Source organism: Aquarana catesbeiana, linkage group LG06 (assembly GCF_042186555.1).
Source record: "Aquarana catesbeiana isolate 2022-GZ linkage group LG06, ASM4218655v1, whole genome shotgun sequence".
NCBI classification, from domain to species: domain Eukaryota; kingdom Metazoa; phylum Chordata; class Amphibia; order Anura; family Ranidae; genus Aquarana; species Aquarana catesbeiana.
In genome coordinates, this window is record NC_133329.1 from 408,629,294 (window position 1) to 408,642,286 (window position 12,993).

Consider the following 12,993-nt stretch of genomic DNA (forward strand, 5'->3'; position numbering starts at 1 on the left):
TTAATATGAATCCCCAGTCACTTGCTGGGGATTAGGATTTTTAAAACACCTGTCTTCTGTAGCACTAGTGGACCCTGAGGGGTCACAGGGGTTGCAATGGTGACCCTGCCAATAGTCCAGGGGCCCCACTTGGCCTCCCTGTCACATTAGGTTTTACGAGGGCTTTTTTTCTAGCCAAAACGTGACAGAAATCTGTTCCGTCACCCGTAGCAATGATCCTGTTCACTGCCTGGCTTCCGTGTTACAAGTGACAGCGTGCCTCTTCCGCCATCTCCCCCAGAACCTCCCCACCAGGGCACAGTGGGTGTAAGGACAAGCAAGGAGGGCATCTCATGCTGAGAAGCAGCCTAGTGCTCAGATTACAATGCCCATCGTCGGATGATCTTCCTGCCGCTGCTGCTTTTGGCCACTGGGGAAGAGTCGGAGCTGCAAATGCACCGTGGAATGCGCAGGAAAGATGGTGGAGCGCTTAGCTGTTGGGGGAGGAAGCGTTAGGAGGACGTTGCAGAGATGGCCAATGAGAGAAAGGTGCAGAGGTGAGCTTTGGATGGAGGTGCAGAGGCACACTCTCCTGAACCGTGCACTCTGCACAGTGCACTCCTAAACCCTGCAGTCTATACATAGTGCACTCCTGAACACTGCACTCTGTATGCAGCATGCTCCTAGACCCTGGAGGTGGCGGGAGGAGTGTATGTGTCAAAACACACCTTCGTCTGTGTAGACAAAAATCCTTGTACCAGCCCTGACAAAATACAAAGGTTTCTGTGAATGGGCAGAAGAGGAGAGGGGGGCGCATAACTGCACTGTGTGTTTCTCCCCTCTAAGATCCCCGGAGTGTCTCTCCACCAGAGCAATAAACCTGTCAATTGTAAATGATAGAGATAAGCCCAGCAGATGTCATGCAGCACCTTGGACCCAACTCAGTGTGCTCCAGGAGGTGGCAGGAGGAGCGAGCGTGTATGTGTGTGTGTGTGTGTGTGTGTAGAAAAAATCCTTGCACCAGTCCTGACAAAATACAAAGGCTTCTGTGAATGGGCATCAGAGGGGAGAGGTGGGCATAACTGCTCTGTGTGTTTCTCCCCTCTCAGATCCTCGGAGTGTCTCTCCTCCAGAGCAATAAACCTGTCAATTGTAAATAATAGAGATAAGCCCAGTAGATGTCATGCAGCACCTTGGACTCAGTATGCCTTCACTTTTTACAAATTGGCTGAATTCCTGGAATTCAGCTTTAAGGGGTGTAGAATATGGGAGTGACAATTCACAAGTCCGATCACCCTAGAACCTGCATGTAATTGGGGTGATTCCCATCTCTCACCATGAAGTATTCGAATGTCTACTTCTGAACTGCCCACCAATTGGCCACCTATTACTTCTATTGTTCTCGGTGAGTGATGCGAGTGTGCTCCAGTCCCACGTGTAAAAGTGTTTTATTATTCATCTGTTCAATGAATGCTCCGCTATAAGCAATGCACAAGCCACTATTGATCCATACAATAAAAAGCAGTGGGAAGGCCTATTCCAGCAGTATCTTGTAGCGGATATTGATTTCTCCTGGAAGAAGCCAAATTACATCTTCAAGGCATCATCACTAAGCCAGAAAGTGCTGAAAAATTACCAGAAGGCGGCACATAAAAGGTCGCTTTAGCCCAGAAAATCATAATTCAACTCAATGTCAGCCAGGAAAACGAGAACTATACAAGGATCATGGCTGCAGTCCAGACTGCAAGGATACCAAACGGCTAGCCTCGTGTTAAAATGTATTCCTCTGCAACAGTACTTTAATGGATGCGTTCATTACCACCCATGACTGCTCAATGGATAGGTTTAGTTAACCAAATCCTCCCTTACAAAAAGATCTGAGGATCCCCCAAAATACGGGACACAGGATGTCAATATACAATCTCAACCGGTTGTTACATCATAGTCTATTATATTGGGGGGGGGGGGAAGCAGACTGCGTTACGATCTATATTTTTATATCTTCATTTGTATTTATGATGGAGACATGCAAAACTATCCTTGTTTTTACAGTTTTTTTTGCATACATCCGCATGCTAGACCGTGTTTATAATATCACTGTGCCACATGGATGGAGGAAATACTTTGAGGGGACTTAGCTGGCCCATGTGAAAGAGCCCTAAGCCCTTAATCTCAATTGTGGCTTTGAAATCGTGCCACTTCATCTAAAGTGGCACAATTTCAAAGCCGCATGTCAGTGCGACTTGGAAGACATCTGTGCGGCTTCAAGCACAGATGTCTACTCAAGTCGCTCCAAAATTGCCAAAAGTAGTGTAGGACTTACTTTTTCAAATCTGTGCGGCACTGAATGCCGGCAAGAGGGTGCGACTTATCATGCCACTTGACCTGTCACTCGAAGGTGAACAAGGGCTGAATGTCATGTACTTAATACACAAAGGTTCTCTAAACTCACCCCCTGGCTTGGCGGCCACTGCAGATGCTACCGGTCTCCGAGCTGTCCCCATGGTTACCGGTTTGCGGGCAGAGGGAGGCGCTTTGGATGACGCAGTAGAGCTCGCTGATGAAGGTCTGTTTCCATCAACTGAATCCTCATCATCAAAGTTTTTATCTGAAATTAAAAATAAGATATGTTGGTGAGCAGCAAATACAATAATCACTTTACATTTTCCAGGCAGATAACAAGCCTGTACAGACCCCCTTCACTCACCCACCTCACAAAATGTTTTCACAAGAATTATTTTCATAATGGATCTACGGCATCCTGAAAGCTTGCATCTTTAATCATTTAAGTTAGCCAAAAAGGACATTGCGCCAAACTTTCTGCATTAGTTAATAGCTAACAAAAGTAAAATACGCTACAAAGCTCGCTACAGATGGAACATTCAACATCTATTAACTGTACAGCAAAGCCCCACGGCCAGTTCCAGATAGATGATCAAAAAAAGTTTCTAAAGCCAAAGTACCTCCAGCAGAACTGAGTCGATCAAACTGGCCACTGAGAAGCCATAAATAACAGAGAACGCCTCCGCTTTCATTCTAGGTCGAGTGACTTTAACCTTTAGTATGTGAGGGTTGGGGGTTCTCCTTCAAAACAGACCTATATTTAAAGAGAACTAGTCACAACCGTACTTATGGTAGAACTCTGAGCCTCAGAGCCCTTCGATTTTTTTATATATTCCACCCAACTATGGAGATTTGACGATCGTTATGCACTCTCAGGAGCTGGGACACAGTGTGCAACTTAAGCACTTGACAGTGTAGCTGAGGTGTTAGGATCGGTCACAACCTAAAGATTTTTGAACACATTGCCATATCCTTTCCTTGAAGTCCACTGAAGGACACACAAAGTCTTTACCCTTTGTGTTACACTGCTGCAGACCCCCAAAGAAAAGGATTTTATGGCAATTTCTCTTGTTTTCTTTGTATATTGAGGGACAAAGCACTTCTAAACCTTTGGGACGTCCCAAAGCAGTCCAATTTAAGCGTGGGCAACAAAGCAAACAAATGCTAGCAAGCGCAAGAAAACAGAACTGGGGACTACCTGCAGCCCAAGAGCCACCTGAATGACCTTTAATCCTAAGCTGGCACCAGATGAGGCCAAAATGTCCACGTGGTAGAACGTGTGAACTGTAGACCTTGTGGCAGCCTTGTAAATCTGCAAAACCGATGCTTGATGCCGAAAAGTCCAATAAGCACTCACAAACATAGTAGTGTGTGCCTTGACAGGCATGGAGAAGCTGGTGCACCCTTATGGGAGCCACCTGAGATTAGTAAGAGGGAATAAGTCTTCCTGAATAAAATAGTGGCTGAGAGACGCTCACAGCCCCGAAACACCTCCAGACAATAAAAGGAAATTTCCTTTTGGTAAACTGGAACCAGATAGGACAGAAGAACATGCTGGTTAAGGTCAATGGCAGAACAGCCTTAAGCCAGAAGGAAGTCCTGTGTCTCAACACCACCTTGTCGCTATGCAAGTTTAAAAAAGGTTTCTAGCACGATAAGGCTGGCAGTTCACTAACACCTGGGTAAGAAAAGAGACAGAATGTCTCTAATGCGTTCTAATAATGGTTTCTGAAGTACAGCAAGTACCAGTTTCAGATCCAAGTCAGGAGGGAAGAACAGGGAGGGGGGTGGGCTATCTGGAAGACCCCCTGTACAAAAGTGTTGAAGTTTGACAAGCTAATGTTCTCTGAAGCAGAAAAGGAAGGGCAGAAACCTGACCATTGATAGGGCCAATTGCCAGGTGCTGGTCCAGACCCACAGAGAAACTCCTAGGGTGGAAGTCCTGAGACCCAAACCAAGTGAAGTGTGCTTATATACAATGTATATATAGTTGTGAGAAGAAGGTATCATAGTATTTAGGATCGTAGAAATGAGACTCAGAGATGCCCCTGTCTCTTAGAACCTGGGCTTCAATAGTCATACCATTAAAGCCAGCGACTGTGAAGCAGCGTGGCAAATTGGTCCTTTGGCCAGAAGATCCTGACAATCCAATAGTGTCTGGCAGCAGTCTTACCAGATCAGAGTGCCATTCGCATGGGCCAGTCTGGAGCAATGAGGCCTACCAGAATGCTCTCCATCACAATCCTGCAAAGCATATGAGGAAGACGTTTAGGGCATAGATCAGAGAGCGTACTGGTCCCAAGGAGACAACAGAGGATACACAGCTTCCGCTAAAAGGATCCCTGTACCTCCTGACAAATGTGCATAAATTTTGTTGTTTGGCCAGGAGGTCAACATCAGGTATCCCACACACCTATGACACAGGGTCTGGAACCCTTCAAGGTGTAGGGACCAATCTCAAGGTCCAGGCACAGCCAGCCAAAGACGTTTGCCTACTACCTTAGTTGTCTACACCTGGAATGGAATGGACATGGCTGGAATGTGAAGTTCTGCACAGGACAGCATCACATCTACCTCTTTTCTGGTTACTCCCCGATGATTGATAAGTCACCTCTGTGACGTTGTTTAACTGAATCCAGATTAAGTGACACTTCAGTAGGATAATCCGGGGCTGTAGAAACAGTCAATTCGTCTGAATTTCCATATGTTGATCAGAAGACAAGACTTCTCCCAACAACCAAGTTGCCAGCACTGAGGACTTCTCCCCAATCTGTGAAATGGACATCCATAGTGAGGACCCTCTAAAAGATAGAAGGATCCTAGCCGGGTGGCTGAGGTATCAAAAACTTTAGAGCCGGATTCCTTAGCTACCAGGCCAGAGACAACCTGGTCCACGGTGATAGGTGAATGGTTCTCTGTCAGATCAGCTTATCCCACGACAGGATGGTGCAATGTAGAGGTCTACAATCAGACTCATACTGAAGTGGGGAATTGGATGGCTCCTGGGTTATGGAATGGAAATCTGAGTCTAGAGAGTCAGAATATTCTCCTGTGGAAGGACACTCTGCCCTGACCTGTGTCCAAGACTAGACCCAGAAACTCCAAATGATGAGTTGTGTGGAGGAAAATGCCTTGTTGGTGTCAGAGGAGAATGGGCAGACTGGTTGCAGATGATAGAAAGACAACAGTAACTCAAACAACCTCTCGTTACATCCAAGGTATGCAGAATACCATCTCTGAACGCACAACACATCCAACCTTGAAGCAGATGGGCTACAGCAGCAGAAGACCACACCGGGTGCCACTCCTGTCAGCTAAGAACAGGAAACTGAGCCTACAATTGGCACAGGATCACCAAAATTGGACGATAGAAGATTGGAGAAACGTTGTCTGGTCTGATGAGTCTGGATTTCAGCTGCGACATTCAGATGGTGGGGTCAGAATTTGGCGCATGGATCCATCCTGCCTTGCATCACCGGTTCAGGCTGGGGGTGGGGGGTGTAGTGGTGTGGGGGATGGGGTTTAAGCACCACGGCCTACCTGAGTATTGTTGCTGACCATGTCCATCCCTTTATGGACTACAGTGTCCCCATCTTCTGATGGCTCCTTCCAGCAGGATAATGCACCATGTCACAAAGCTCCAATCATCTCACCACTGGACAATGAGGTCCCTGTACTCCAATGGCCTCCACACTCATCACATCTCATCCAATAGAGCACCTTTGGGATATGGTGGAACGGGAGATTGGCATCATGAATGTGCAGCCGACAAATCTGCAGCAACTGTGTGACGTTAACATGTCACTATGGAGCAAAATCTCTGAGGAACGTTTCCAACACCTTGTTGTATATCTATGCCACCAAGAATGAAGGCCAAAGGGGGGTCCAACCCGCTACTAGCAAGGTGTACCTAATAAAGTGGCCGGTGAGTGTATAAATAAACATAAAAAATAAACATAAAAAATAGACTCACAAATAACAAAAAAAGACAAGCCCGGCTCTGGAGCCGCCTCCTCCTGACAGGCCTGCACAAGGGGCGGGGCGGAGTGATATCCTACCATCACACCTGGCTGTACCGCCTTGTACTCGGCACCATACAGAATAACACTTTGTAGCATTTTTCTCATTGTCATATAAAGGGCGAGGAGTCCCCGGGGGGCCCCATTAAAGGGAGGATGTGAGGGTGGCGGAGCGCGTAGGGACTGCAGAGAACAGAGCCGCCACCTTCCCACCTCACCCAGCAACAGACATCACTGATCACAGAACAGAGTACACAACGCAGGGGGCACACCGGGGACGGGGCGAGGGTGACAACACTGATAGCGACACGGATCTGGGAAGCCAGGGTATGGTGTACAGCTAAGGGGGGAGGGGCAGAGACACCGCGCGTTCAGTGGGGAGGGGGCAGAGACGCCGTGCGTTCAGTGGGGAGGGGGCAGAGACGCCGTGCGTTCAGTGGGGAGGGGGCAGAGACGCCGTGCGTTCAGTGGGGAGGGGGCAGAGACGCCGTGCGTTCAGTGGGGAGGGGGCAGAGACGCCGTGCGTTCAGTGGGGAGGGGGCAGAGACGCCGTGCGTTCAGTGGGGAGGGGGCAGAGACGCCGTGCGTTCAGTGGGGAGGGGGCAGAGACGCCGTGCGTTCAGTGGGGAGGGGGCAGAGACGCCGTGCGTTCAGTGGGGAGGGGGCAGAGACGCCGTGCGTTCAGTGGGGAGGGGGCAGAGACGCCGTGCGTTCAGTGGGGAGGGGGGCAGAGACGCCGTGCGTTCAGTGGGGAGGGGCAGAGACGCCGTGCGTTCAGTGGGGAGGGGGCAGAGACGCCGTGCGTTCAGTGGGGAGGGGCAGAGACGCCGTGCGTTCAGTGGGGAGGGGCAGAGACGCCGTGCGTTCAGTGGGGAGGGGGCAGAGACGCCGCGCGTTCAGTGGGGAGGGGGCAGAGACGCCGCGCGTTCAGTGGGGAGGGGGCAGAGACGCCGCGCGTTCAGTGGGGAGGGGGGGCAGAGACGCCGCGCGTTCAGTGGGGAGGGGGCAGAGACGCCGCGCGTTCAGTGGGGAGGGGGGCAGAGACGCCGCGCGTTCAGTGGGGAGGGGGCAGAGACGCCGCGCGTTCAGTGGGGAGGGGGCAGAGACGCCGCGCGTTCAGTGGGAAGGGGGCAGAGACGCCGCGCGTTCAGTGGGAAGGGGGCAGAGACGCCGCGCGTTCAGTGGGAAGGGGGCAGAGACGCCGCGCGTTCAGTGGGGAGGGGGCAGAGACGCCGCGCGTTCAGTGGGGAGGGGGCAGAGACGCCGCGCGTTCAGTGGGAGGGGGCAGAGACGCCGCGCGTTCAGTGGGGAGGGGGCAGAGACGCCGCGCGTTCAGTGGGGAGGGGGGCAGAGACGCCGCGCGTTCAGTGGGGAGGGGGCAGAGACGCCGCGCGTTCAGTGGGGAGGGGGCAGAGACGCCGCGCGTTCAGTGGGGAGGGGGCAGAGACGCCGCGCGTTCAGTGGGGAGGGGGCAGAGACGCCGCGCGTTCAGTGGGGAGGGGGCAGAGACGCCGCGCGTTCAGTGGGGAGGGGGCAGAGACGCCGCGCGTTCAGTGGGGAGGGGGCAGAGACGCCGCGCGTTCAGTGGGGAGGGGGCAGAGACGCCGCGCGTTCAGTGGGGAGGGGGCAGAGACGCCGCGCGTTCAGTGGGGAGGGGGCAGAGACGCCGCGCGTTCAGTGGGGAGGGGGCAGAGACGCCGCGCGTTCAGTGGGGAGGGGGCAGAGACGCCGCGCGTTCAGTGGGGAGGGGGCAGAGACGCCGCGCGTTCAGTGGGGAGGGGGCAGAGGCGCCGCGCGTTCAGTGGGGAGGGGGCAGAGACGCCGCGCGTTCAGTGGGGAGGGGGGCAGAGACGCCGCGCGTTCAGTGGGGAGGGGGCAGAGACGCCGCGCGTTCAGTGGGAAGGGGGCAGAGACGCCGCGCGTTCAGTGGGAAGGGGGCAGAGACGCCGCGCGTTCAGTGGGAAGGGGCAGAGACGCCGCGCGTTCAGTGGGGAGGGGGCAGAGACGCCGCGCGTTCAGTGGGGAGGGGGCAGAGACGCCGCGCGTTCAGTGGGGAGGGGGCAGAGACGCCGGCGCGTTCAGTGGGAAGGGGGCAGAGACGCCGCGCGTTCAGTGGGGGCACAGAGAGTGTGTGTGTTCAATGGGGGGGGAGACAGACAGATGGACACAGTTCACTCAGTGGGGATGGACAGACGGAGGGACATTAGGACAGACAGACATTGGGTGGGGGGCACAGACGTTTTGGGTGGGTAGGTTGGTGGGTGGGGGCCACACAGACATTAGGGTGGGGGGGGGTGCACACAGACATTGGGGGGTGGAGGGGGGGCACACACTGGGGGGGTGGGGGGCACACAGACGGTAACGGACAGACCGGATCAGACAGACAGCCGGTGGGGAGGACAATGGAGGGAGGAGGCGGGGATGATGATGATGATGGCGGCGGGTCGGGTGTCGGCCGATCTTACTTGTGCAGATTCTCTGGCAGATCAGCTTCCTCAGCATCGCTCGGCTCCGGGGAACATTGGCGGAGAGCCGGGCCGGCCGGCGGAGGAGGAGAGGAGGATGTCGGCGGCGGCGGAGAGGAGAGCCGAGACTGCTGCAGCCGCTGATGTCATGGAGGGTGGTGTGCGCTCAGCCTCTCCCTCTACACCGACAGATGGAGGATCCCCGCACACCGACCACCGATCCCTACAGAGCATGTACACGGGCGGTGACAGCGGCCATCCCCCTCTCTACACACTTATGATAGACCCCCCAGCAACCAACCACAGGTCACTTCCCATCCCTGGGCGAGTGACACCTGCAATCTGATTGGCTGCTCCAGACAATGCTGACATGGACCCCATTCAGGGCAGTACACTATGCACAGAAGGGGCCCCTGGGGGCCCCTGGGGGCCCATCGCTCTGTACAGTACAACCCTCTCCATATAATTAGGAAAGACAATTTCCACCCCAATCTAACTTTTCAGTTTTGCAGTGGTGCTGGCAAATTTAATGCAACCCCCCTGTCTGCAAGTCTCCAACTCCGCAGTCCTCAAACTCCCCCAACCCCCCCCCCCCCCCTCCAAGTCATCAACCCCGGTCTCCAAATCCCCAACCGCCACCTCCAAGACCCCAACCCTAAACACACACCCAGCCTCCAAGTCCCCCTGCCCCCAAGTCCTCAACCCCCCATCTCCAAGTCCTCAACCCCCCCGTCTCCAAGTCCTCAACCCCCCGTCTCCAAGTCCTCAACCCCCCCCGTCTCCAAGTCCTCAACCCCCCCTGCACCCAAGTCCTCAACCCCCTCGTCTCCAAGTCCTCTCCCCCCCCCCGTCTCCAAGTCCTCAACCCCCCATCTCCAAGTCCTCAACCCCCCCTGTCTCCAAGTCCCCAAATCGTAACCCCCCCCCCCCCGTCTCCAAGTCCTCCAGCCCCCCATCTCCAAGTCCTCAAACCACCCAGTCTCCAAGTCCTCAAACCCCCCCTCCTCAATTTCCCAAACCCCGTCTCCAAGTCCCCAACCCCTCTACCTCCAAGTTCCCAACTCAAGTCCTGAACCCCCGTCTCCAAGTCCCTAACTCACTAGTCCCCAGCCTGCCTAGTGTTTTCTGGCACACCTGGGAGGCCACCCCCAGGGGGCACATCACCAGGAGCTACCTGCTCCTCCCAGACCCTGACCAAGTATAAAATGCTGCTCCATCCCTACCAGTCAGACATTATCACTTAGGGAGAGTGCCTACAACTGGGGGCAATCCTGGTAAACCAAGCCAGATTCAGCCCGAGAGGAAATGATCCAACCGGCCGTACCCCCCTTATTACATTGGGAATTACCCCATACAAGAGGACGCCATCATTCTGATCCTGAAAACAGATAAGAACAGATACTACACTTGACTTTGGTACAAAAGGCAGAGAAACAGATCAACTCCAATGCCCACCCAAAACTGTAATGTTAGCTTGCAACAGAGTTGACCTTTACTATGAGAAAAATAAGAATTGTGCGGCAACCAAGGTGCTCCTTTTAGTTTAGAATCTGGCTGCTATGGGCGACAAAGACAGTTCAATCAGACACCAGCGGGTGACGGGGAATCTTACAACCCGATCTCATGGAAGCAGGCCACTTGGTACATGTTCTCCTGCACTGTCCTCAACAGGAACATCAGGCCCAAGGTTCACCCCAATGCCAACAGAGAACAATAGATTTCTCCTCTGGCCCTTCCACTGGTCACTGGAACAGGAAGTTTGTGGAAATCACCCCAAGGGCGATACAGAAAATAAATCTGCTACGTGTTCTAAAGCTTCCCAATTCTACGAAGAACAAAAAAATACCATCCGTTAATGTTTTTTCTTTTTTTAAAAGCAAAATATTTTTCTAACTGCCCACAACACATGTACAATGTTCACTCCTGGCATCTTTCAGATGCTTGAGTGTGGTTATATGGTAGGATGGTGTCATTCCACCAATCCTATGCAGATGTTGCATCATCACTAACCACACCATGGTCAAAAAAAGACACCAGCAACGGAGTAAGTTTCTGCAAAGATGGTTCACCAAGGGAGAGCATTGAGCTGTCATCACATGAATTAGGCAAACTCATTGGTAAGTTTACCAAACTTTTCAAGTATACGGTCACCCTCCTGACTACTATTTAACTTTAAGGTCCAATCCCATCCAGAATAAACACAAGAGATCTCAAGGAGGTGACAATCCTGGATAATAGAGTACAACAACAACAGTAAAAACAACTAATTAAATTTCTTTTTAAATACCCAGAAGAACGTAGATACTGAATATGATGGTGCTGTAGAAATATACCAGTCATTCTCAACTAGGGATCCACGAGTTGTGGCTGGTTGACCTCTCACCTGATGGTGCCAGCATAGCTCCAGGGCCATCACCACTTGGCAGAGCCAGCAGCATGACGACCATGATTCTCTTTGGATAGCTGCAAACGTAATGTAAGGAACATTCTTCTCACTTATCACCAATGTAAGGAACATTCTTCTCACTGATCACCAATGTAAGGAACATTCTTCTCACTGATCACCAATGTAAGGAACATTCTTCTCACTTATCACCAATGTAAGGAACATTCTTCCCACTGATCACCAATGTAAGGAACATTCTTCTCACTGATCACCAATGTAAGGAACATTCTTCCCACTGATCACCAATGTAAGGAACATTCTTCTCACTGATCACCAATGTAAGGATAAGGAACATTCTTCCCAATGATCACCAATGTAAGGAACATTCTTCTCACTGATCACCAATGTAAGGAACATTCTTCTCACCGATCACCAATGTAAGGAACATTCTTCTCACTGATCACCAATGTAAGGAACATTCTTCTCACTGATCACCAATGTAAGGAACATTCTTCCCACTGATCACCAATGTAAGGAACATTTTTCTCACTGATCACCAATGTAAGGAACATTCTTCTCACTGATCACCAATGTAAGGGACATTCTTCCCACCGATCACCAATGTAAGGAACATTCTTCTCACTGATCACCAATGTAAGGAACATTCTTCTCACTGATCACCAATGTAAGGAACATTCTTCCCACTGATCACCAATGTAAGGAACATTCTTCCCACTGATCACCAATGTAAGGGGCATTCTTCCCACTGATCACCAGTATATGGGACAGCCTTTGCTTTGATCCCCAATGTAAGTGACAGTCTTCCCGCTGACCCCAATTACTAAATTTTACAAGGGGTTCCCCGAGACTTAAAAGTTATTTCAAGGGTTCCTCTGGGGTAATCAGGTTGAGAAGGGGTAGATGGTACCAATAACAGCATTTACCATTGAAGAAAGTTCCACAAATGATTCACAAGCTTTGTTTCTGTATCTTGCCTGCAAATATCTGGCATTTCCTGTCCCCTATGAAGAAACATTTCAGGAGTGGAGCCATCACCTCGTTCTCCATAAAACAGTGCCACAAATCATCACAACAATCCAAATGATATCATCCATTCCCCCATCTGAGGAAAATCATCTAAAATATGTATCATGAAGAATACGGTAAACATTTATTTGCCAGGAAGCCAATTATGACATCAGCATTAAAGTTGGCAGCAGTTTCTTTATCAATAAATCAAACGTGTCTCCAGACTTTATGACACGGAATAAGATGCCACCAGAGATGACCCGGCCTCTGGGCATATTACTGATTTAAAAAAAAAAAAATCCCAAGGCCAGCCGTCTACATTTCCGGCTGGTTGTGTGAAATCCTGAGCACTGCATTTCCTGCAGGAAGAAATTAGTGCCATTATCATGTGGTTAACATGCTGAGCTGATCGATAGATCTCAGACACCGAGCGCGAGGCCAGTAACTGCAGTCACCAGAGACGGGGCCCCGTCTGTCCGCTGGGAGCAGCCAGAACAGCTGTGGCCTTTGCTGCACCACCTTCCAGGGGCTCGGGGTCTTCTGCATCATACAAGCTCCTCTTTCACAATGTGTTTTTTTTTTTTTTTTTTATGCTTTCAGCAAAGCCCACCATGTTTTGTGTGTCAGCAGATCCTCATGTAAGATGCTGAAGAATAGAGATGATCTTCTCAACTAACACTGAATACCAGGCAAAGGGCTTAACACAGAGAAGAAATATATTTATATATACGTATAATTCTATCTATCCAGTACCGAGATTTACACGGCTCAG

The 12,993-nt window shown here is 51.2% G+C and overlaps 1 protein-coding gene across 1 annotated transcript in view; it reads right to left on the bottom strand.

Moving 5' to 3' along the window:
- The window catches only part of LOC141147265 (CLIP-associating protein 1-A-like), a gene marked incomplete in the record, with an annotated part of 201,372 nt that overhangs the window by 134,033 nt on the left and 54,346 nt on the right, over positions 1 to 12,993 (bottom strand). The window contains 1 exon segment of the mRNA XM_073634471.1: positions 2,432 to 2,587. Coding sequence (XP_073490572.1) covers positions 2,432 to 2,587 — 156 coding nt within the window.